Genomic DNA, 26,707 nt, shown 5'->3' on the forward strand with positions numbered 1-26,707 from the left:
TCCCATAAATCACCCGACCGCGTAAGGAACGCAAACTCAAGGAACATAATCCCGGTATAACAGTAACTAGGGCGGCAAGAGTGGAACAAAACACCAGGCATAAGGCCGAGCCTTCCACCCTTAACCAAAATATATAGATGCATTAATTAAATAAGAGATATTGTGATATCCCAACATATCCATGTTCCGACATGGAACAAACTTCAACTTCACCTGCAACTAGCAACGCTATAAGAGGGGCTGAGCAAAAGCGGTAACATAGCCAAACAACGTTTTGCTAGGAGAGGATGGTTAGAGGCTGACATGGCTAAAAATAGGAGACATGATATAGCAAGTGATAGGTAGCGAGCATGGCAATAGAGCGAACAACTAGCATAGCGAAGATAGAAGTGATTTCGAGGGGTGGTCATCTTGCCTGCAAGGTTCTCAGAGTTGTCGAAAGCTTGATCCTCGTAATTGTACTCGACAGGCTCCTCGTTCACGAACTCGTCTCCCGGCTCTATCCAAGACAAGAACACAAACACACGGAACCACAATCAACAACGAGAAATGCGCAAGCAACATGATGCAAAACATGTATGATATGCAAGATATGATATGCGATGCGTATGCGTGCTCCGGAAGGAAAATGATGAACATGGCAGTAACTTGGCAAACCAAGCATGCCACTGGAAAGATGAGGTGATTTCGGTCGAAATCGATATAAAGATCACCGGAATCGGATGCACGGTTTGCAAATGGCAAGCAAAACAAGTATGACACTAATCTGCGATAAACAGCAAGATAGCACTTAAAATACAACAAGTAACAATGCTACAGCACCCCAACATAGCAACAAAGCATATGGCAATAATTTACAGGAGATTCTTGACAAAAGATGAACACTGAGCTATGGCTAGTTCACAACATATCAAGCTCAAACAAGCATGGCAAAAGTGCAAAAGATTACAGGTTCACAGACTTAGTGAAAAACTGGACATGGCAGAAATCATCATCAGGTAGCAATGTACAGAGCACGAAATCAATATGCTACAGGAACTTAACATAGCAAAACAAAGCATGGTAGTGTTATAATAAATGCACATGACAAAAGTCCCTTACTGACCATAAGCCAAAAATGACCAGAAGATATGATGGCAAGCATGTAAACATAGCAAGTTTCGTTATCAGGTTTCAGACTTAGCAGAAAACAGAGCATGGCAGAAATATTAATATGTAGGCCTCTTTGTGAGTTTGATGCACTCACTACAGAGCAATGCATGACAAACCAAGCATACCTACAGCAAGATGGCATGTTTATGAAGCTATCCATGGCAAGAACAATTGCATATAATGTGTGGATCAACTATAATAAGCTTGGCAAAAATGCATATCATGTTAAGAATCTGCCAGAAATATTTTATAGCAAAAGTAGAGCAAGATTGAGTCATGCTATCGCACTCTATAATTGCAAACAATTGCAGGAATGGATAAATTACAACTATAGTTATAAAACATCCTTACTAAACATCTCCAAAATATGCATGGATATCTCTGTAGCATCAAGTTTACATGGCAACAAAGTTACAGCAGACAAGGACTTAGAGAAATCACTAAGTCCCTGAAATCAGAATTATTACGGGGCCTACTTTGCATGCTTGTGCTAGTCACCACAAAGATCACAAAAATACATGGACTAAACCAATGGAAAGATGACATGGCATACTTCAAAACACATGTAGAGCTCATGCTCAAAAGGTGCACAGAATAAATGATACAAAAATGACAAATCTCCAAGTTCTGATAAGAACCAGAGATTAACAGCAACTAGCCCTCTTCCAACGAAGATTTGGGCATCAAGATGACCTCTAATGAAAATGGTGCAATTGAACAAAATGAAGAGCATCATGAGACGAACAATTTGACATATTATACGCGCGAATCGGAGCTATATACACAAAGTTATCGCATCGGGAACAGGAGCACTTGCGGATAGAATTCTCAGACTTGGAAAAAAAACCGGAGCGAGGGAAGTCAACGGGGAGGAGTTACTGTACCGATCGGATCTGGCTGCCGAGCTCGAGCTCGCTCGGGCACTCGCCGGCCGGAGAGGGAGGGGCGGCGCCGGCGCGGGGGAAGGAGAGGAGGAGGCGCGGCGGGGGCGGCGGCGCGTTTGTCCGGCGGGCGCTGGACGCGTCCGCCCGCGGAGAGGGGAAAATTAGGGTTACGGGAGATTGCGATTTCGTTTTCGGGATGCCCACTTATTTATAGGTAGAGGGAGCTAGGAGGCTCCAAATGAGGTGCGGTTTTCGCCCACACGATCGTGATCGAACGACCTAGAGCATGGAAGAGTGTTTGGTGGGCTTTGGGCTGGTTTTGGAGGGGGTTTTTGCTGGACACTCAAATGGACTTTGCGGATGCCCGGTTAACCGTTGGAGTACCAAACGACCTCCGAATGGAATGAAACTTGACCGGTAGTCTCCGGGTGGTATATTAAGACCACTTGACAAGCCTCGGTCCATTCCGAGAAAGTTTGACACACGCACACGAAAGAAAACTAGAGGGGAGCACCGGAGGAGATAGGAGCGCCGGATTGGAAAACGGACAACGGGGAAAATGCTCAGATGCATGAGACGAACACGTATGCAAATGCAATGCACATGATGACATGATATGAAAATGCATGACATGACAAAAAACAAAACGAAAGACAAAACCCGACAACGGAGGGAAAAACATATCACATAGCCGGAAATGGCAAGAGTCGGAGTTACAAATATGGCAAGTTACATGCGGGGTGTTACAGTAAACTTGTGGAGCGAAGATGCAACACACTAGAGGAAATCATGGCAATCATGTCTTGTGAGCAAATCAGAGATATAGGCAATGCACATGACATATCGCGAGCACGAACACAAAGCAAGATCATAGTATCATCGTAGGCATGGGGCAGATAGCAAACATGGCAATAACAAGAAATATCTCCACCAAGCTTGAAAATACACATACAAGTAGTAGAACCAATCATCATGTGTAATGCAAAGCATGGGTCACAAATGCATGGCAAAGGCATAGGAATGAGCATATCATGCAAAGTGAACATGGCAACATGGGCATATAAGATGTAATGGACGATAACCCATAACCATGTGAGAGCCATGTAGAAGAAATGCACGAAGTCTTTGCGCGAAGAGAGCGGTGGGAAAGGCAATCCATGTGATCCCAAGTCATTGTTGCTCTCTAGAGCTCGTTTTGTCAACTCATGGGATTGTGAGGTTGACAAGTATTCATGGGTACCTACACAAAAGAGACACAAACCAAAGAAATTGTGTTCGTGGTAAATGTACACATCATCCATCATGATGTGTATGTGCATGTGTGAGTTAGCACAAGATAAGCATCGCTCAAAGAAATTTGATGCATGGTATAAGAACATGTCATCCATCATGAAAGAATAGTTGTTATGTATGACACGATGGGGACACAAGTTGAGAATGCAAGTATATGGCACAACAATATCATTATGATTCATGGAGAGCATATTGTGCACACAATTATTGGGATCATGCAATGGATGGGATGGATCAAAATCTCCTAACATGGATGAGGAAACTATGGGGGTCTCCTCATGAGCAATAATGGAAACATCACATGGAGAATATGAACAACATCCAAAACAATGCATATCTGAAGCTAGGTGGTCATGGCATGGCATATGAGATAAATGATGCAAAGGGAGCATATCCATATCATTACAAGAAAAACAAATGCCAATAACCATGTGCTCGTCATCTATGCCATAAGTGCAAATTGGGTTTATGTTGATGGCATATGCATAGTCACTACGATGAGATTGCAAATATGACATATTGTTGATCTCATGCATAGCATATGACAAGTCAAGCGGATTGTCAAACATGATGTGACCAAAAGAATTTTCACATGATATCCTATGTAACATGGCATCATGACTAATAGACTCCACATGGCAATCACCAAACTCATCATAAATGGGTAAATCATCGCATGGGGAAATCACACTAGCATGAAGCATGGTAATAGGTGGAGCAACATCATGCAAGCAATCAATGTCAAGAACGTCCACTAGTGGGACAAGAGCATCACCTTCACCTATGTTACCTTTTTTGTTCCACTCAAGTGGTGTAGGTGAGGTGGGAAAGACCAAAGCGTGGTCAACGTCATCATCATGATGGAACCATGTGGGGAGTGCATCATAGTCCACCATGGCCATCGTCTTGTCCATAGGAAGGACGAAGTCGTCGCGGATCGGCGCATCATCATATATGGGACCTAGCACCAAATGAGAAGACACCATAGAGGTAGAGGTTAAGTTTTTAGAAATCGAAATGACCTCACTCTCTCTATGTGGTGGTGGCTCACTCACTCCCTCAAGGTAGGTGCACTCAATGTCACATATGGTGGAGTCACTCGTCTCACTCAAGTGGTGGGAGTTGTGGCTCTCCTCACATGGGAATTGTGGCAACTCATCATATATGGGGCTAGTGGTGAAGTCACTCTCACTCTCAATATGGTGGCACAAGTCACTCAAGTCATGATACGTCGCCGTGGTTGAAGGGAAAATCCCATGCTCAACCATCTCGTCGTCGTCGCCGTGGATGAAGGCCGAAGATGGCACATCATCTCTCTCCTCCCAGACCAAAGTGAAAATCTCATGCTCGATCATCTCGTGGAGCTTGGTCGTCGCGAAGTGAGCTTGGGGTGGAGAAACCTTGGCCTTCATGAGTTCTTGTTCCGCCTTGAGAGCACCAATGTAGTTGTCGTCGAGGAACTTGTAGTTCTCAAGGAAGATAGTCTTGGAAATGTCGTTGTTCAATCCCATCATGAAGTGGAACTTCATTGAAATGGGGTCGTCCACGCCGGCTCGTCGCAAGGCAACCTTCATCTCCTTGAAATACTTGTCGATGGACTTGGATCCTTGGATGGTGTTCTCCAATTGGCGTAGAAGATGTTCCGTGTAGGTTGGAGGCACGAACTCTCGCCGCAAAGCTCTCTTCATCTTGGGCCAACTCATGTCGTAGCCCTCCGAAGGTGTGTGAAGCCACCATGTGGACGCGTAGTCGTGGAAGTTCCTTGTGGCGCACTTCACTTGATCTTCGGGAGGAACTTGATGTAGCTTGAGGTAGTCGCCCATTAAGCGCTCCCACTCGAGATACTCCTCGGGTTCTTGAGTCCCATAGAAAGGAATCGCGTGGTCGATGTCGAGGTCGTAGTAGCTCGTGGAAGTCACGGACTTGAGCTTGGGGAGCTTCTCTTGAGCGTAGTCTTGAGGTACTTGTGGGCGAAGATGTCGTATGTCCGTGGGCGAAGATGCCTTGAAGTCGCTTGGCGAAGATGCCAAGGGCGATGGTGAGGTTGTTGAGCGGTTGTTGGTGTTGAGCTCTTGACCTTCACGTTCTTGGTGGTGATGGTGTCGATGCTGATGTGATCTTGCCGTTGATGGTAGCTCGGAAGCATGAGCTCTTGAGCGTCTTCTCGAAGATGAGGAAGATCGCTTGTAGGACTTAATGAGGGCTTTGATCTCCTCCATTTGAGCATGCATCTTGGCGTCGTTGGAGTTGCTCGTGGCATCGAACTCATCATTGTTGTTGTAGACCGAAGGTGAAATGCCTTGCCTATCCATCACAAGACTCGAGTAGAGGTGAGTAGGAAATGAGATAAACAATACCAAGTTACCTTTTCCCAAAGTTGAGGATGTATCCCGTTTCACTCAATGTGAGATGAAAGAATAGTGGAATTGGTACCGGACTTGTTCACTCACACCTATCAAGTAAAGCTTATGGTGGAGCTCGGTGAGGATAGTGGCACAAAAATTTGATGCAAAATGTTAGCAAGAGTCAATAATGTTGGAAAAGATTCACAAATTCGCAAGTGAAACAAGTAGACCAATAGCAATATGTGGCACACCGAAACGCACACACGGATAGATAAATGGGGTCGTGCAACCAAGGAATGAGCTCAAAATGTGGAATCCACGGAAAACGCTCGTGTTGCACAACTCAAGAGAGACGCTAGCACGATTGCTCAATAGGCGGATACGACACTTGTGCACAACCTACGATATGCAAAATGGATAAACTTTCTATCCCAAGTATGCTATATATGTATGGTTCCTGGTGTTTCGCACACGATGATCCAAGATGATCAATATGGTAGTATGGTATGCAATGTGGCGATGCTATGGCTCTTGCTTACAAGCTCTTTGCTCTCTTTTCCTTTTTGCTTAAAAGCTTTTTTTTATATGGCCACTATGCGACATGCACAAACCAAGATAGCAATTTTGTATATGCGGGAACAATCTTGTGACACAAGTGGTGATATGATGATACCAATATGATATGGTATGTATGCAATGGAAGGTACGGATCACTAATGTGCACAAGTAACGTTGCCGGCAATACTCAAAGGCTAGTCTCGATAGGCAAGTGACACAAAATGGGCTAAGGGGTTAACAATGTAATGGCTAGAATGTACAATGAAGGGATACCACGATACCAAGATGATATAGAGGTTACCGTTCTTGCTTACGGTTAGGGTGTCAAAATGATGAAGTGGTCGATGTCGAAGACGACCTCGTGGCGATGATGAGTGGCGGTGTTCTTGATGTAGATACCAAGATGATGTAGACCCGTCCCTAAGTAGCCGAAACACCTTAGGAAACGGTAAAAATCGCAAACTCAAAATCTCCAAAGGCAAATGTCAAATGGTGGTAGCGGAATGCGTTGGTGGTTCCGGAGTTAGCAATGCGGAAGTGGTGGTGGTGGTTGATGACTAAGCGACCGTCCCTAAGTAGCCGAAACACCTTAGGAGACTCAAGTCACCCCTCAAGTAACCACAAATGCTATATGGAACTAAATTGGGTTAGGTTGCGGAAAGCTATGGCGGTTTGGCGGATGATAAGGTGGATGGCCTAGGCAAAGATGCCAAAATGCCAAAAAAATTATGGAGTCAAATGATGTTGGAACCTATCTAGATGGATGGGGGATGTCAATAGCTACTCAACGAGCTAAAGAACACGAAAATCAGACTCTGGGAGCGAAAGTTATGGCCGAAACGGTGATGGTCGGTGAGCTGAAACTGGGAGGTGCGGGTGCCCGGGGGTGTAAGGTGCGGGCACCCGGGGTGGTCCGGGGCAAACAGCCCGGGGGTGCGGGTGCCCAGGGCTTGGGGTGCGGGCACCCGGGGTGGTCATCGGGGGTGGGCGGGGGGGGGGGGGTCCGGGTGCCCGGGGGTGTCGGATTTGGGCGGAAATTCGTGGGAAGATGGAAGAAATTGGTGGATTTCGTGGAGGGAAAGGTGGAGATGGATGGGGGAATGCTAGATCCACTTGAAACCAAGCACATCCATAGATCAAATCCAACAAAACCTCATCAAACCAACAAATCACAAAAAAAATTGGGGCTATTTTTGGTGGGGAATTTTCGAAATTGGGGAAGAACACAACAAAATTAGGCTAGAGAACAAGAAGAGGGGCTCCAATTTCGTGAGAAACCATGGCTCATGATACCAAGATGTTGTAGGATGGAACCCTAAGTGGAGATCTTTCACGAATTGGAGGGGGAATCCCCAAGAACAAGATGAACACAAGAGAAAAAACAAGAGGAACACTCAAGAACAAGTCCAATCACACATCCACTAGACCAACAAACACACAAGATTCACAAGGTACATGAACAATCAAAGGGAAACAAGATACATGGTAGAGTTCATCCCAAATCCTATGAAGGAGATGAGGCCTTGATGATCTAGGTAGATCCTTCCCTCAAAAGGGGAGGGGGCTTGAATCCCTAGGGATCTTCTCCAATGGAGGTCTTGTACTCCAATGGAGTCTTCTCTCTCAAGAGGAATCCCACAAGGGGAGGTACATGAGCTAAGCTCTATGATTTGTGTCTATTCTTAGCTATCATATAAATGAGCTAGGGGATGCCCTTATATAGTTTGAGGGACGAAGTAAGAGAAAGAGGGGGATACAAGGGACCAAATCCCAAAAGTGCACGCAGGCACGCGGAGTCGTCCGGGCACCCGGGGTCAAACCAGCCGGGCACCCGGACCGGTCAGGGGGCTGGTGCGGGGGTGGCCGGGCACCCGGGGGTGAGAGCCCGGGCACCCGGGGCGAGCTGGGCCGGCTCTGGCAGGAGGCCGGGCACCCGGGGTGTGGGCTGGGCACGGTCCAGGGAGGGGCCGGGCACCCGGTGTCCAGAGGTCGGGCACCCGGGGCTGGCTAGAGAGGCCCAGGCGGGCGGCGAAGGGGAGGCTGGGCATGGCACCCGGGCGGCCACCGCCAGCGCCAGCAAGGGGCCGGACACCCGGGGCCTTCCTGGACGGGCAACCGGGGTGCTCAGGGCTTCTCCTTCTTCACCCTTCTTCTTCGTAGCTTCGCGCTTTCCTCGCTCTTCTCCATCCTTCTTCTCCTCCGTAGGTCTCTGGTGAACTTGGTGATCCCTCCGTGCTTTCTCGTGACGATCTTCGAAGTACCTAGGAATGCATAGCGTTTCTCCATGAGGTAGAACCCAATTCATATGTGAATCCGAACGAAACGCGAAGAGGAAAGAAGTGACCTCGTTCTCGATGTTGCGTGCACGTGCTCTTGTCACCGGTCCTCGTGATGATGATGGCGTGTCCATGTGGATGGACGAGGGATGCTCCGCATCACATCATCCCGCGACTAACTCATTAGTTACATTGCTTGCAAGGCTTATAGTGATGTGCATTACCGAGAGGGCCCAGAGATACCTCTCCGACAATCGGAGTGACAAATCCTAATCTTGATCTATGCCAACTCAACAAGTACCATCGGAGACACCTGTAGAGCACCTTTATAATCACCCAGTTACGTTGTGACGTTTGGTAGCACACAAAGTGTTCCTCCGGTATTCGGGAGTTGCATAATCTCATTGTCATAGGAACATGTATAAGTCATGAAGAAAGCAATAGCAATATACTAAACGTTAAGTGCTAAGCTAATGGAATGGGTCAAGTCAATCATATCATTCTCTAATGATGTGATCCCGTTAATCAAATGACAACTCATGTCTATGGCTAGGAAACATAACCATCTTTGATTCAACGAGCTAGTCAAGTAGAGGCATACTAGTGACACTCTGTTTGTCTATGTATTCACACATGTACTAAGTTTCCGGTTAATACAATTCTAGCATGAATAATAAACATTTATCATGATATAAGGAAATATAAATAACAACTTTATTATTGCCTCTAGGGCATATTTCCTTCACCAGGTGCTTAGAGTGGCTATATATTTTATGGATCCTCTAAGGAAAAACCTCCCCGACACGAATAAGTTACTTCAAAAAGGTCCTTGTCAATACCGAGCAAGACTTGTTTTTATGAGATGATGGTGAGCAATACCAATGTTGTTGATAAATGATGACTCGGTAGAGAATCAGACCACTTCTTATGCTCGATTGTATGGATCAAAAATTGCAAAGCAAACTAAGAAGAATGGTGGTATTGAAGCATACAAAGAATAGTTAATTGTGTTGGTGGAGGTGAAGATGGCATTGTCAGCCGACCAGAAGGAGGAGAAGGTGACTTTTTCTATCATATGAAGATGATGGAGGAGAAGTGGAAGGCAAAGGTGGCAGCTCAAGAGAGGAAGGTGCCAGTGGAAGAAAAAGGAATTGAACTTGAGATGAAAAGGCTTGCATTGGAGATCGAGGAAAAGACTGAGCTTGAGGAGCAAAAGCTTACATTGGCGGTCGAGGAGCAAAAAAGCAGAAGGGTGGTCAAGGATCGTGCTGTCATATTCATGGATCCCAGCAACATGGTCGAGAAGGCAAGAAAATATTGGGAGTTTAGTTCTAGGGACATCTTAGCTAAGATGTGTGGTGGCGACAACCACGGAGGAGGCGTAAATGGTGGAACCGCCGATGACGACGCGAGTGCATGAGGCCCATGCTACGATGGCTTTTGGTCCACCATGTGTTGGTGATTTTTGGAATGACTTGTTCATTCGGTGCCTTTTGGCACCTTGATTGAATGAGCTTTATTTATCCCCTAGTTCAATTATGGTATGATACGCTACATTTGAAATGTTTTTGTTTGCTTTCAAATGTGATGGTCTTGTTTCAATTGTTTGACCAAAGGTTTGGAAGAGTTGGAAAATCAATAGGGGATTAAAAATATGGGGGATCTGCTAGCAGTGAAAAAGTTCGATCCATCAAAAAAAATTGACTTTTGGGGATAAAAAGAAGGTTTACCGGATTAAGTTTAGGAGATCTATTAGAGATGCTCTTTGTGTGCTACCTTCTTTCACTGTTCCCTTCCCCGAAGATTTCATCTCGTAGCTTTAGAGAGTGATGTTGATTTGCATGGTAAGTCACGCCAACCATCAGTTATGTTGATGGGGTGCAATGGGATGCAGAAGCGTGAATTTTAGCATCAATACCCCTTTGCAATTTGCATGCATGCGAATATGGCGAAAAATAGATGTCATTGATTGTTTTAATACTTGGAAAATTAAAATGTATAGCAGCAAAAAAATGTAATATATCCCAAACCTCATATCTAATTTACGATCTATCTTCACAATCGGCTTTGTCTCGACGAGAGCTTTGATATTAGATACCATATGTGTATGTTTCAGTAGAAAAAATCAGTTTAAAAGTTGAGCACCAAGTGATTTATAAAGTTATCATTATACGGGTACCAGAGTTGTCACGTGATAACTTTGGTAAAAAAAAGTTGGGTGACGATTTTATGAATCCTGGGAATCATGTATCACAGTGCATGTCAATACGAATGTAAATTGTCAATGAGAATTCAAATCCGAGCTTTGTAATATTCTTACACCAAACCACTCCCTTCGTTTATATTTACTCTACATATTAGTATTTTCTCAAGTCAAAATTTGTAAATGACGAAGTTTATAGAATAATTGAATTCATCATCTAATATATTTTCGCATCCTATATTTGTTATTGTAAATGTTCGTATTTTTATGTCAACTCGGCCAAATTTTATAAAGGTCTTTTTTGAAAAACTTCAAAAAAATTGATTGAACGAAAATTTAGTAAATGAATGACATGAGTGAGTTTCTTCGTTTTTCTTTTGACTTATAGAACAAGTAAAAAAAAGAAGAAACTCACTCATGTCATTCGTTTGTCTCTTTCCCAGTGTGGTCTATGAGCTCTTTTATCAGTTGGTTGTACAGAATGTATCGTGCGGATGGAAATCGGTGGAAGGAAAGTCACGCGCACGCGCTGAAGGACCGTTCGGGCGTTACAAAGTCGAACGTTGAATTATTGGTGTAAAACTTTGATCACATTGTTACTGGTCAGTAGTACTAGACTACTAGTACTACTTGCACCTTGAGTTCATGCCGTCACCGCTTTTAGTTTAACTAATCACCTGCCAATCGGATCTTCACCGCAGTTCCTTATCTACCAAGTTCCTTGGGAGCAAGGGCATGGATCAGATAGGCCACAACCTTTGTTATTATAGTGAAAGAACATATTTTAAACAAACGAGACATCCCTATATATTGTGTCTATCTCTAGCATATACCCATTCAACCAAATCAGCCCTTTGCACTGTCAACCGGCCTTTCTTCCCCCAACTTTTCAAGAGAGAGAATGGTTCTTAGCACGCTCATGAGTGCAGCTTCAGTGCCGTGGAGCTCCCTTGTATGTGGCACCCTCGGCTTTGTGCTTCTATGGCAGGCTAGCCGGCTGGTAGATTTGCTGTGGTGGCAACCGCGGCGGCTTGAGCGTGCCTTGCGCGCCCAGGGTCTTCGCGGCACGTCGTACCGCTTCGTCATCGGGGATATGATGGACTATCGGCGTCGGCGCAAGGAGGCGCAATCAAGGTCGATGCCGCTGCGCTGCCACAGCATAGCCCCCCTCGTCGCGCCGCTCCTCTGCGACATTGTCCGCGAGCACGGCAAGACGTGTATGTCTTGGTATGCTATGTACCCCAAGGTGACCATACACGACCCTGACTTGGCCAAGGAAGTGTTGTCCAACAAATTCGGCCACTTCGAGAAGGTCAAGTTTCCGCCACTGTCCAGGCTGCTTGCCGCAGGCCTGGCGGAACACGAGGGCGAGAAATGGGTCAAGCATAGAAGGATCCTTAACCCTGCGTTCCACCTCGAGAAGCTCAAGGTATTTGTAATCGTTTCATCAAGCATTGGCTCAAGATTTTTTTTACAGGAATTAAGTGCGTGATTGATCCTCTGAGCGTACATCATTTAATTCGGTTATTCTGAAAAACTCGTTTAATTTGCAGCTCATGCTGCCAGCGTTGTCTACAAGCTGCGAAGAGCTTGTCAATAGATGGACGCGGTCCCTTGGCTCAGACGGTACCTATGAGTTGGATGTCTTCCCGGAGTTCCAAAGACTCACTGGAGATGTCATTTCTCGCACTGCATTTGGCAGTAACTACCTCGAAGGTGCCAGGGTTTTCCAGCTGCAATCCGAGCAAGTTGAACGCATTGCCGGGGCTTGGAAGATTGGCATTCCCGGTTACTTGTGAGTTAGCACCTCGTAGTACTATCTTCGTCCTGGTTTATTAGTCCCCTTAGTAGATTGGAAGTCAGCTTGGAAGATTGGCGCGAGAGTAGTTCTTTATTTTCTTGCTGCTATGTGGCATTGGCTAAACCTTCTTCCTTAATCAATAAAATGGAAATCATTTGCCTTGTTTCAAAAAAAAAAAATAGTCCTCTTAGCATTTTGTGCCAAACTTTGACCAAAGATTTAACTAGAAAAATAATAATGCTTGTCATCAAAAATTAATACGAATCCAACGATATTTTTTTTGGTGACATACATGCATTATTATTTTCTTAGTTAAATTTATGGTGCAAGTTTAGCACAAAATATTAAGGGGACCAATAAACCAAGACGGAGGTAGTACTAGTTAAACTTCATTAATACGTACTCCCTCCGTTCTAAAATAATTGTTTTTGGAATGGATGTAGTATTCGTCTTTTCCATAAAGTTTTAAGATAGTACAAACTTCCTGCCAAAAGCTAATATGCTAGCATCGATTTTTCTTGTGAGGATCTCTGATATAGATTTTTAAAATCAGCATTAATCAAAGACGGGAATACTGATGTAGAGTAACACTAGACAGGGGCGGAGCCAGGATTTGGATAGGGGGGGAGGGGGGGTGCTAGATGTATAATTTGTCTGATTATGTTACATAAGCGCAACCAAAAAGGTTGTCAGACAGTTTGTTTTAAATTCAGCCTTGCATACATTTACTATAAGATTATAAGTGTTAATAATACGCTATATTCATGGTGTCTCTCCAGGTCAAACTAGATAGGTATAGTATAGCTAAACGAAAAAACAGATGAATTGATCTATATCTGATGAAAACACACGGGATGAACAACTATAATGATTTGATTATTAGACATTGGTGCATCAAAGAGAAGTAGATTAGTTGTACGTATATACCTCAAGAAACAATCTGGCCGGAGAGTTCACTGCACGGCGCGAAAGCAGAAAGAGGCCGCCGTTGCAGGATCGCCAGGTCGAAACTAGTATTTATAATCACGAGTCTCCAATCTCCTAGCGTCCGGCCATGTGCTGGGATGTGGTTGTGGACGGCGGCGTAGAAAACGGCAGCAGGCGGCCACGGTAAGCGCTTACATAGCAGCGAGACTCAGGTACCGATCGATCTGATCCATCGCAAAGCCACAACCACCGCTCGGGGCAAGGCCACGATGTCATGGGCTGGGCCTTTTAATTATGTACGTTGTAATTCCAGCGGCTAATTTAAGTTAGGGTTACTCCCGGCCTTTAGCACAGGAACAGTAATATAGTACTCCCACACTGCCAACGGGGTGCGAACGGGTGGTGGTGGGGGGGACTCTATTTTTTAATTGGAAAGCTATATATTCTGCAAGAATGTTAGGCTGTCTATAAGGTTCTTTCACTTTTTCGAGCAGGGATGAGAGTTATTCCGTGATTTTAGTACCATTAATCCGTATGTGGTATTTACAGGTCCTTGCCCACCAAAAATAATAGAAAGATGCATCAAAATAATAGTGAAATTGAATCCATTCTACATGGTTTAATTGGAAAAAGAATGCAAGCTATGCAAGAAGGAGAAAATACCAAAGAGGACTTACTCGGCTTGATGCTTGAGTCAAACATGAGAACCTCGGATGACAACGGCCAATCCATCTCAGGAATGACCATTAAAGAGGTCGTGGAGGAATGCAAGTTGTTCTATCTTGCAGGGACAGAAACAACATCAATACTACTCACATGGACAATGATCGTACTAAGTATGCATCCAGAGTGGCAGGACCGTGCAAGGGAGGAGGTCATTAGCTTATTTGGAAAAAACAAACTTAACTATGAAGGCGTTAACCGACTCAAAACAGTGAGTGGTGTTTTGTTTACTTGATTCCATTCTTACAACAGGATATAAAATTGGATGTATAAATCTTGCAATCTACTATATTTGCAGGTGACCTTGATTCTTTATGAGGTACTCCGGTTGTACTCGCCTGCTGTCGCATTCTTCCGTAAAACGTACAAGGAGATGAAGATTGGGGGCATCACATGCCCCGCCGGTGTTCTCATTGAGCTTCCCCTGTTGTTAATGAACCATGACCCAGATATATGGGGAAGGGACGTGCATGAGTTCAAGCCGGAGAGGTTCACCAACGGGATCTCCCAGGCATCCAAGAATCCCGGTGCATTCCTACCATTCAGTTGGGGGCCACGTATCTGCATTGCCCAACAGTTCGCCCTTCTTGAGGCTAAGATCGCGTTTTGCACGATCCTTCAATGCTTTGAGTTTGAGCTCGCACCGTCATACACTCATGCGGTAAATAACACCAGACTGATGCGCCCAATGCATGGTGCGCAAATCAAGCTTAGGGCAATTTGATCATCACCCACGACAATCTACATGTTGTGCACTATTTGTTGTCGTGTGCCTAAACATATAATAATGCATTAAAATGCCGATGGGATTTAGACTTCATGTGAACCATTTTTTGTGCCTTTACAATTAAAGCCGAGTTGGTGGTTGTTGTTTGGTGTCACCACCCACTCAATCCTCCACATATGCACTATATCCTTGATACCATGCACATATATGGTCCTAGCCCATCAAAACTCCGCGCATGGAGCTCCCTACCGTGCAACTTGTTTGATTGTTGCGCGCGAAGTGCCAACGCCAGCGGCAATCTTCCGAACCCAACGCGCGTGGTTACTAAGCACATCACATCTTATATTCAAAAAAATACTCGCACTCTACCGCCGTCCTCCGTGGCCCCGACGGCCACTCCATTGCTCCTAGCGTCGTGATCCACTCCGGACACGGCGGCCACCACTCTTAGCCATCCTCTACTTCCCACCAACCATGTCACTAGTCGATCTCAACTTCGACAGAGTCCAGGAATTCACGCAGGTAGTCTCGAGGAAATGGGGTGTTCCTATCAATTTTGAGGAAGACAAATATCTCGAAGAATTCTTCCTTGTGGCTGAATTCACCAGATCCCGCATCCGTTGACTGAGGAATTGGTCGACACCATACTTCTATCTTGCTTTGGAGGTCGTGCATCCCATTTCAAAGTGAAGCTGCTTCAAAATTGGTCGTCCAAATTCTCTATTTCATCCAAGGAAGTAGGTTTCTCTATTATCAAAGGAGGTAACATTTCTATGCGTGCCCTCAATGTTAACTTTCTTCTCCGGGGATCGGGTGGCCCTAACTCCTGCCGGGAACTTTATCAATATCTATAAGAAAAATAAGATGAATGGACTCATATCTTTCGTCTGAACCGACCTTATGAGGGCTAGCTACATTTTCTTATGAGTATATCTCGCACCCACTCTCTAATTTTGCCTAAGAGCCATGTTAGCAATGTCGGGATTGAAACTGTTGAACCTTGACGACAAATATTATCTGAGCTCTTGTCTGATGCTTCTCTGATGAGGTGGAAATCCCTACTGATGAGCATTGGCCCCCTAGTGTTAGTGTTATTAAGTTCAATTTCTGGTAGGAAAGTTTTCTATCGTAAGGTCGATCAGACGATAAACCACACACAACTCCTAGGTGTTTCAAATGCCTATATTTTTATGGATCCACTAAGTACAAACCTCCTAGGGAACCAAGACGTGACCTCGAAAAGGTCCTTGTTAATACCAAGCAGGACTTGTTTCTATGAGATGATGGTGAGAAATACTGATGATGATGAGTTGGTAGAGAACTAGGCCACCCCTTATGCCTGGCCGGATGGATAAAAAATTAACCAAGAAGAATGGTGGTGTTGGAGCACACAACAAAGAATTAATTGTGTTGGTGGAGGTGAAGAGGGCCTTGGCAGCCGACTAGAAGGAGAAGGTGAATTGTTCGATGAGATGAAGATGATGGAGGATGAGAAGGGGAAGGCAATGGTTGCGGCTCAAGAGAGGAAGGTGCCAGTGGAACAAAAAGGACTTGAATTTGGGACGAAAAGCCTTACATTGGAGACCGATGAAAAAAACACTGAGCTTGAGGAGCAAAAGCTTGCGTTGGTGGTTGAGGAGCAAAAAAGAAAAAGGGTGGTCAAGGACCGTGCTATCATGTTCATGGATCCCAACAACATGGTCGAGAGGGCAAGACAATATTGGCAATTCAGTTGTAGGTATGTCTTAGCTAAGATGTGTGGGGGCGACAACGATGAAGGAGGCGGAAATGGCAGCGTCGATGGTGACGGCTCAAATGCATGAGGATGGCTTTTGGTCCACCATGTGTTGGTGGTTTTTTCGAATAACTTGTTCATTTGGTGCCTTTTGGCACCTATGGTTATGTTTGATGGATTGGATGAACTTTATTTATGCCCTAGTTGAATTATGATGCCTTTGAAATGTTTATGTTTGCTTTCAAATGTGATGGTTTTGTTTCAATTGTTTTACCAAAGGTTTGGAAGTATCGGCAAACCAAAAAAAGGAGGGGGTTAAACATGGGGGGTCTACTAGCTGAGAAAAAATTTAATCCCTCAAATAAATTGACTTTTGGGGATAAGGAGAAGGTTTGAAGGATTAAATTTAGGGGATCTGTTAGAGATGTTATTAGTGTGCTACCTTCTTTCACTGTTCCCTTCCCCAGAATTTCATCTTGTAGTTTTAGAGAGTGATGTTCATTTGCACGGTAGATCACACCACCGGCCGGTTATGTTGATGGGATGCAATAGTACGGGGAAGCGAGAATTTTATCATCAACACCCTTGCAATTTGCATGTATGCAAATAAGGCGAAAAGTAGATGTCGAAATTCTTTTGATACTTGAAAATTTAAAATGTAATAAATCCTAGCTGTAAAAAATGTAATAAATCCCAAACCTCATATATAATTTACGATCCGCCTTCACAATCAGCTTTGTCTTGACAAGAGCTTTGATATTAGATACCGTATGTGTATGCTTCATTGGAAAAATCAGTTTAAAAGCACTAAGTGATTTATAAAGTTACCAGTAGAAGGACCTCCGCCCTACGGTCGCCAAGCTCCAATTCCGGGTGGAGCCATGGCAAGGGCTAAGGATGGCAATTTTATCCATGGATATCCGACTCGAATGGATAGGGTTGGATATGCTTTTGTGCCCATGGGCGGCGTCCAAACCCGACCCGATTGCTTGTGGGTTGGGCATGGGTATAATCTTGTACCCATGGGTATACCCAAATCCGACCCGATAGTATAACTTAATGGGCAAAAATCTGCTATCCCTACCCCACAGTTACATGTCCCAGTCCCACTACAATTTTACACTTTGTTATCTAAAATATGCAAAAGAAATTACACAATCCCCATCGTAACTTTTATTAGCTGACATTCAATCCCCTCCGTTACATACTCCAACTTCCCTTCCCTTATTTTGTATCTCCTTGTTAAATGACTCATCATTCTCATCTGTTAGAAAATTTATACTAAATTATCTTAGGTTAGTGGACATTGATTTACCATAAGTTGATGTTTATCATAAGTGAAGCCTAGCCTGCCATGAGGTGAAGAACGGAGGAGCTTATGTTAACATTGTATTATGTATTATTTATATATCGACATGACCCAATGGATATCCAGTGGGTATGGATATCCATCGGGTTTGGACATGGACACAATTTTTCACCCGTGGATATTTTCATGGGCGGGCAAAGACTGTCTTCATGGATATGGATATGGATTTGGTATTATTCAACCCGATCCAAACCCGACCCATTGCCATCCCTAGCAAGGGCGGTGGCTCTCCAAGGCAGCTCGGGTGGTTCTCATAAACTCATCCCTCATTAGCCTTCTCATGTACATGATGGGATTTTATAGTCTTCATGAATCCCTTCACCAGGAGATTCAAAATACTCCCGATTTTTTTGGGCGGGTGAAAACAATAAGCAGAAATACCACATGGTCAAGTGGTCTGAGATCTGCAAACCCAAGGATCAAGGTGGACTTGGTGTGATCTCCTCGAAGCGCATGAATATCGCCCTTCTCACCAAGTGGCTATGGCGCATTGAGACCGGTGCCGGTAGGCTATGGTTGGATATCAACCGCGCAAAGTATTTGCGTGGACAACCACTCGCCTTTGCCCCCGGGGTTGGGGGTCCCAGTTCTGGCAGTCAATTATTCAACTGCTACCGGTCCTACGGATCGGCACAGCAATTGCTGTGGGCTCGGGATCTAATTCATTATTCTGGCTGGACCGATGGTCGGGAACCGGGCCGTTCACGGAAAGGTTCTATGCGCTTTTCTCGATCTGCTCTCACCCGATGCTTTTGGTGGGAGCAGCTCTTCGGGACCGTCGCATCATCTCTTTTCGTCGCACCTTTGGGGATCTTGAGCGTGCGCAGTGGGATGAGCTTTTGGAATGCATCGCTCTACACAACCCCTCGACCGAGCCTGACTCTATGACATGGCACCTTGAGTCGAGTGGCGCCTTTTCGACTAAGTCCCTTTACCGGGCTATTCTGTCGACTCCGGGGCCCAATGAACTTACGGTTCTTTGGGCAATCAAGTTGCCACTGAAAATACGTATCTTCATGTGGCAATGGGTTCGTGGTCGTCTGCCCTCGGGCACGGAGGTCCAGAAGCGGCATGGCCCGGGTGATGGCCAATGCCCTCTCTGTGACGTCCCCGAAGATTCTAACCACATCTTCTTTCGATGCCCGGCGGCACGATTCCTATGGAGTTGCTTCCGGGACGTCGTGGGTGGCTCTTGGTGCCATGATAACCTCCCTGGCCTATTTAGGGAGTCTTAGATTCCCCGCCTATTAATAGGCCGTCCCTTTGGGTCGCAGTAGGCACCCTCGCGTGGACCCTCTGGAATTGTCGCAATAAATTAGTGATCGAGCACGTCATTCCTTGCCGAGTCACTCACGCCGTCTTTAAAATGTGTGGATTCCTACAGCTCTGGAGACCGCTTAGCAAGCGGCGTGATCGTGACTACATCGACTCCATCGTCGCCGCTCTTCGTTCTTCGGCTGCCGCGATGTCCCCGATGTCTCCGCCACCGCCACCGGATCCTGACTAGAGCTGCATTCCTTGTAGTTGGGGCTTGTTTTGGCTGTGCCCCCAGCCGGACCTCCTTTATTTGCGTTTTGTACTTTGCACTCTGTTACCCTTTGTTGTTGGATGCTTGGCGGTTTGCTTTATAATATAAAATGAGGGAACCCTTTTTCGTGTAAAGTTATCAGTATACAGGCACCAGCATTGTCACGTGATAACTTTGGTAAATGCTGGGTGGCAATTTCATGAATCATGGCAATCGGGTATTGAAATTCTTGTCAATACGAATGCAGGTTGTCAATTTGACGGACAATCCAAGCTATGTAATATTCTTACACCAAACTACTCCATTCGGTTATATTTACTCTGCATATTAGTTTTTTCTCAAGTCAAAATTTGTACATTGACCAAGTTTATAGAATAATCAGATTCATCATCAAATATATTTTCGCATCCTATGTTTGTTACTGTAAATGTTTATATTTTTACATAAACTTAGCCAAATTTTATAAACTTTTTTTGGAAAAAGTTCTTAAATTTTCTTTTTTCGATTGAACAAAAATGTAATAAATGAACAAGTAAAAAATCCTGAAGAAATTCACTCATTCATTCCTTTTTGTTTCTTTCTCTGTGTGGTCTTGGTAATTTTAGGTTTTCCCTTTGTCTACGCCTATCAGCTAGTATTTTATCATTTTCTTAGATGAGCTCTTTTATCAGTTTTTTTTACGATCATCTCCTCCTTTATTCAGTCATAGCAATGGTGGCATCGTTTACAATCAAGGGAGTAACCGCATCAGGCGCAAATTCCAGCCAAGAATTCGGAGGAGAAAATCTAGCTAGCCTAGCTAGTTCATGAGCTACCTGATTACTCTCTCTATTACAATGATCAAGGGTTATATGATTAAAATCTAGAGACATAAAATAGCAGCAATCGAAGAAGGCAGTGGCCACTGAAGAAGAAGAGAATAACCGTCAAGTAATGCTGCGACCACCTCCGCTCTTTTATCAGTTGGTTGTATGGAATGCATCATGCGGACGGAAATCGGTGGAAAGAAAGTCACGTGCACGCGCTAGAGGACTGACGTCCGGGCGTTCCAAATGTCCTATGTTGAATTATTTGATGTAAAACTTTGATCACATATTGTTACTAGTGGTCAGTAGTACTAGTACTACTTGCACCATGAGTCCATACCGTCACCACCGTAAATTAACTAATCACCTGCCAATCGGATCTTCACCGCAGTTCCTTATCTACCGAGTTCCTTAGGAGCAAGGGCATTGATCAGATAGGCCACAGCCTTTGTTATTAAATACTGCAAGAAGCCAAGAACATCTCTTAAACAAACGGGACGTCTCTATATAGCGTGACCATCTCTAGCATACCTATTCAATCAAATCAGTCCCCCTTGCACTGTCAACTGGCCTTTCTTCCCTCACTTGTCAAGAGAGAGAATGGTCCTTAGCGCGCTGATGAGTCCACCTTCAGTGCCATGGAGCTCACTGGTATGCGGTACCCTCTATGGCAGGCTAGCCGGCTGGTAGATTTGCGGTGGTGGCGCCCGCGGCGGCTTGAGTGTGCCTTGTTAGCCCAAACTATAATATAGCAGGCTTTTTAGGATCAGACACAGCGGATGCAGGAACAGCAACCAAGAGATGAACTAGTATACTGCAGTTGAAGCTAGCTTGCTTCTTGGCGCTGGATGGAGTGGTCGAGGTGTTGGCTCACGTACACAGACACTAGTAGTAGTGAGGAGACACACGGTGGTACTAGTACTGGATGAATGCTTCTTGTATTGCACTGGAATGCCTTTGATTGCTATTTGCCCTACTTAGAGAATGTCTAGTAGAACCCTCAAGCCCTCAAACCCTTAAAGCAGTTTTAAGGGTTGAGAAGTGCCAGTTTTTGGCACTTTTAACGGTTGAAAAACAGGGGCAAAGGCTAGAACCCTCAAACCCAACCCTTAAACTGCTTTAAGGGTTGGGTTTGAGGGTTCTAGTCTTTGCCTCAACCCCAACCTTTAAATCTATCATTTGACATCTCATAATTTATGACTACAAGAACACAATCAACCTCTAAACAAACTACCAAATAACAATCATTGATGCATGGTTTAATAGTTTACATCACAAAATCATCATCCATGTCCTTCTTGGACATCATCATGTGCTCCTTCTCTTCCACCATGAGTTCTTTCCATACCTTTGCCTCTTTGAGCTTGATCATCCTCTCCTCCAAGTCGGCCTTGCACTTTGCTTCTTCACGCTTTGCTTCAACTTGTGCAAGCTTGACCTCTTTCTTCTTCTCGGTGATAAGAAGCTTCGTCTCCAATGTCTTCGTTGTCAATTCCTCTCTTGCCTTCATCATGTGCTCCATCTTCTCCCTTAGGCTTGACGCCTCTCCTTCCATCTTCACCCTTAGCTTGCCCTTCTTGGTTCCCTCGGGCTTGCCCAAGTTCCTCTCCTCCTCATCTTCACTATCATCCATCCTAAGCATTGCCGACTTCTTGGATGCAGTCTCTTGATCCCTCAACTTCCACTTGTCAAAGGTTTGAAGAATTGCCCAAGCATGCTTAAATGGGAATGGCTTGCCCTTGGAAGCGGCCATCTCCTTGTACCTCATGCCAGCAATTATCTCCTATCAACCACACATAATCACATAAGAACCCACCAATAGCATAGTACACACACATAATCAAAATAGTGAAGAGATATGTACTCACATAGTCACTCTCCACGGTTCCACTAGGTGGTGCATCCCTCACTTGGTCCATGGCCGCACTCCAACGAGCACAAGCGGGCTTCATCAACTCCCACCGGCCTTGAAGCGACCGGTAAGTGCGAGGGATAAACCCACTATTCTTCGGCTTGATCCTACAATAGTTGTCCTCGATCCTTTGCCAATACCGTTTACCGGTTTGATCGGTGCCGGTGCTTGCATCCATCCCCACAGCTGCCCAAGCACGAACCAAGAGGATATCTTCCGCCTCGGTGTAGTTTGTCGACCACGCGTGTGGGCGGGAAGCGGCGGTGAATGCCTCCTCCCCTATCTCGGCCACCTCCTCCTCCTCGTCATCCCCTTCATCCTCCTCATCTTCCTCCAAGTCGTCACCAACCCTAAAGGGTTCTAGAGGCGGAGCCCCGAGGTCCACCTCCGCGTCTTGGAGGAGGTCCATGAACGAGGATGGGGTTGCCATTTCCTCGAACACCTCGTGCGCGGCGGGAGGAGGTTCGGCGACGGCTGCGGGCGGGGCCGCGGGCTTCTTCCGCGGCTTCTTCATGGCCGGGGCTAGCCGGCGACCTTGGAGGAAGCCCCTCACAGCCCACGGGAGGCCGCCTTCGGCCGACTCTTCTTGGGGCGGGCGCCGGGGCGGGGACGGGGGCCGGGGCGGGAGCCGGGGAGGCGGGAGGAGGCGGTGCGAGGCCCGCCCGCCGCCGCTTGGCCCCGACGTGGGTCGCCGCCACCACGTCGGCCACGGTCGGGTGCCGGGCGGGTGTGGGGCCGGGGGCGGGGGCGGGCGCGGCGGCGGGCGGGGGCGCGGCGGCGGCGGAGGCCTCCATGGCCGGCGCGGGGCGAGGCGGCGGGAGGAGCCAGGGAGGCGGGGATGAAATTTCCCTCCCGCGCGAGAGGAAAGAGGAGTGCGGGTTGGGGGGAGTTTTTCCTCCCAACCCTCACTTCTACAGGTTGGGAAACAGTTTGAGGGTTGGACCTCTAAATTTTTTTACGGGTTTGAGGGTTTAGAGGTTCTAGTCTACGGCTTTTTTTCGACGAAAGCTGTAAAAAAAGCAGTTATTTTTAAGGGTTTGAGGATTTGAGGGCTCTACTAGACTTGCTCTTACAACCTTACAACCGATGGGGAGCAGCTCCTTTTATAAGACCCGGATGGCACTTACGGTGCTACTACTATGAACATGCATAGCACATTCCTATCTACTACTAGGAAACTTTATGCTGCCGTTCAGCTCAGCCTTTTTACTAGCTAAAGCCTAACACTACTTCTCCACCTCAGCCTTTCTACTAGCTAAAGCCTAATACTCTTTCTCCGCCTCAGCCTTTTGGACCGGAGAAAGCCTAGCATACAACACCCTGTAGATTGGGTTGATCAACAATCTCCCCCTCAACCCTGTCGAAGGGGCTTGACGTCGATGATCCCAACCTTGTCGTACAACTCATGGAACTGAACACGACCAGGTGCCTTGGTCCGATTGTCCGTCTTCTCGGGGTGTTGTGGTCATCCTGTAGGCTCTGCTCGTGCTTTGCCACCAGAGTGAGGACTTCTTGCAAGTCCTCCCCCGTGCGTTGTACGTAACATTTCGCGACGAGCCGCGCCTTGTGCTTGATGATGGCACCGTGCTCGTCCTTCTTGATCTCGGGGTGCTGCGGTCGTCCCGCAGGCTCGCCGAAAAGTCCCCCCTACGCGTCGCAACTTGTGTGGATCGCCAACGTTGTTGGCGTCGAACAGGTCCGACCGCGCTGTAGGCGGGGACAGAAACTGCCCAAGAACCACCTCGCTCTTGGGCGTCAGAGTTTCTGGGGTCGTAGTTCCTGACATCACACTGCCCGGGAACTCCCTTCCTGGGGTCGTCGTGTCAGACGTCATACTACCCGGGAACTCCCTTCCCGGGGATGACTTGTCGGACACCGCACTACCCGGAGTGGCTTCTCCCAAGGTAGCAGACTCCTTGTCGCTCTTCCCAACAAACTTGCTTGTCGGGTCTCCCCCAACAACTGTGAGTCATGCCTCCCGCATGGACTCGATGGACCCTGAGCGTGTCGGGGTTGCAACGTGGACGACCATAGAACACCGTGGCTCCTGCATGGTCTCGACGGTCGCCATCAGCGTGGTCGGGGCGTGCCCGACCAGAGAGTGTCGTGCCTCCCGCACGAACTCGATGGACCCCGAGTGTGTCGGGGTTGCGGCGTGGCCGGCCAGAGAGCTCCGCGCCACCTGCGCGGCCTCGATGGTCGCCAGAGTCACGGTCGAGGCCTGGCCGCCCCATGACCGTCTCTTCATCACCCCCGAGTTGAGGCCTGTCGAAGAGTGCTGTGTCGCCCACACGGGCTTGCAGAAGCCCGAGAACATGGTTTTCGGGGTGTGGCCGACCTGAGACTGCCGTGCCTCTCGCACGGGCTCATTGTCCGCCTGCATCATGGTCGGGATGTGGCCCACCAGATGCGTCGTTGTCGTGCCTCCTGACACGGGCTTGTCGGGTCCCGAGGATGTCGGGGGCGCCTTTGCCGTGCCAACTTGCACGGTCTTTTCGGGTCCCGAGGATGTCGGGGCTGCGATTGTCGTGCCAACTTGCACGGGCTTGACCAGCGTCACAGGGGACGTGGTTGCCGCGGTGTGGCTCCCCCACACCCGGGTCTTCATCTCCTCCTAGTCGTAGGCCCCCGAGAACGCTGTTGTCGGGGAAAGCGCTACCGATGTTGGGAGGGGATCAGTTGAAGAGCTCCGTGCCTCCTGCACGGACTTGACGGTTGCCGGCACCGTGGTCGCCAGAGGTAATGCGCCCTCCTGCACGGCTTCGATGCTTGTCGGGACCATGGTCTTCAGAGGCGCTGCGCCCTCCTGCATGGTCTCGACGCAAGCCATCATCATTGTTGGCCCATCGTCCTCTTCAGCCTGCACGAGATTTGCCGCGGCTGCGGCATCCTCGTCAGCCATCCTCTTGAGGCACTCACCGGCCCAGTGGCCCTTGATGCTGCAATATCGGTACTTGTCTTGGTCGTCGTTGCCGGCACCTCGTCCGGCTTCGCCCTGGGTGCGATCACCGCCTCTGCCAGTGTCGCCTCCGTTGCTTGGGGCACCTCCACCACGTCCTTGACGCTTCCTCGCCTCCCACTTCTTCGAGAATAGGAGTTGTTCTCCTCCAAAGATCTCACGGCCGTCCTCAAGGCAGTCCTCGACCACCCGCAACCGGCCCGTGAGCTCCTCGATGGAGAGCTCACTCGGGTCAAGCAAGGTCTCGATGGAGATTGCTACCTGAGCGAAGCGAGGTGGCACGACACGGAGAAATTTCCGCACGACTCTCGTGTCGTCCATGGTGTCGCCGAGCGCGCGGAGCTGTGACGCAAGACATGGAGATCCGCATGGCGAAGTCGTCGACGAGCTCGCCCTCCTTGAAGGCGATGTTCTCGAAGTCCGCTGATACGTCTCCAACGTATCTATAATTTTTAATTGTTTCATGCTATTATATTATCTGTTTTGGATGTTTTAATGGGCTTTATTATGCACTTTTATATTATTTTTGGGACTAACCTACTAACCAAAGGCCCAGTGCAAATTGCTGTTTTTTGCCTATTTCAATGTTTCTCAGAAAAGGAATATCAAACGGAATCCAAACGGAATGAAACCTTCGGGAGAGTTATTTTTGGAACAAACGCAATCCATAAGACTTGGACTAGACGTCAAGGAAGCAACGAGACGGCCACGAGGTTGGGAGGCGCACCCAGGGGGGTAGGTGCGCCCCCCACCCTCATGGGCCCCTCGTGGCTCCACCGACCTACTTCTTTTGCCTATATATACTCATATACCCTGAAAACATCCGGGAGCACCACGAAACCCTATTTCCACCGCCGCAACCTTCTATACCCGTGAGATCTCATCTTGGGGCCTTTTCCGACGCTCCGTCGGAGGGGGAATCGATCACGGAGGGCTTCTACATCAACACCATAGCCTCTTCGATGATGTGTGAGTAGTTTACCACAGACCTTCGGGTCCATAGTTATTAGCTAGATGGCTTCTTCTCTCTCTTTGGATCTCAATACAAAGTTCTCCTCGATTCTCTTGGAGATCTATTCAATGTAATTCTTTTTGCGGTGTGTTTGTCGAGATCCGATGAATTGTGGGTTTATGATCAAGATTATCTATGAACAATATTTGGTTCTTCTCTGAATTCTTATATGTATGATTTGATATCTTTGCAAGTCTCTTCGAATTATCAGTTTGGTTTGGCCTACTAGATTGATCTTTCTTGCAATGGGAGAAGTGCTTAGCTTTGGGTTCAATCTTGCGGTGTCCTTTCCCGGTGACAGCAGGGGCAGCAAGGCACGTATTGTATTGTTGCCATCGAGGATAAAAAGATGGGGTTTATAGCATATTGCTTGAGTTTATCCCTCTACATCATGTCATCTTGCCTAATGCGTTACTCTGTTCTTATGAACTTAATACTCTAGATGCATGTTGGATAGCGGTTGATGTGTGGAGTAATAGTAATAGATGCAGAATCGT

The 26,707-nt window shown here is 46.9% G+C and overlaps 1 protein-coding gene and 1 pseudogene across 1 annotated transcript; both read left to right on the top strand.

The window, feature by feature from the left end:
* Positions 1-11,612: 11,612 nt before the first annotated feature.
* LOC123049127 (cytochrome P450 72A397-like) lies at positions 11,613-14,886 on the top strand. Its single transcript, XM_044472118.1, has 4 exons — positions 11,613-12,140; positions 12,265-12,506; positions 13,989-14,373; positions 14,461-14,886. Exons 1-4 carry the CDS (start codon positions 11,613-11,615, stop codon positions 14,884-14,886), a joined length of 1,581 nt encoding a protein of 526 aa, XP_044328053.1.
* A 6,041-nt stretch (positions 14,887-20,927) lies between these two features.
* The window catches only part of LOC123049128 (cytochrome P450 72A15-like), a 56,492-nt pseudogene continuing 50,712 nt past the window's right edge, over positions 20,928-26,707 (top strand).

This window comes from Triticum aestivum, chromosome 2D (assembly GCF_018294505.1).
Source record: "Triticum aestivum cultivar Chinese Spring chromosome 2D, IWGSC CS RefSeq v2.1, whole genome shotgun sequence".
NCBI classification, from domain to species: domain Eukaryota; kingdom Viridiplantae; phylum Streptophyta; class Magnoliopsida; order Poales; family Poaceae; genus Triticum; species Triticum aestivum.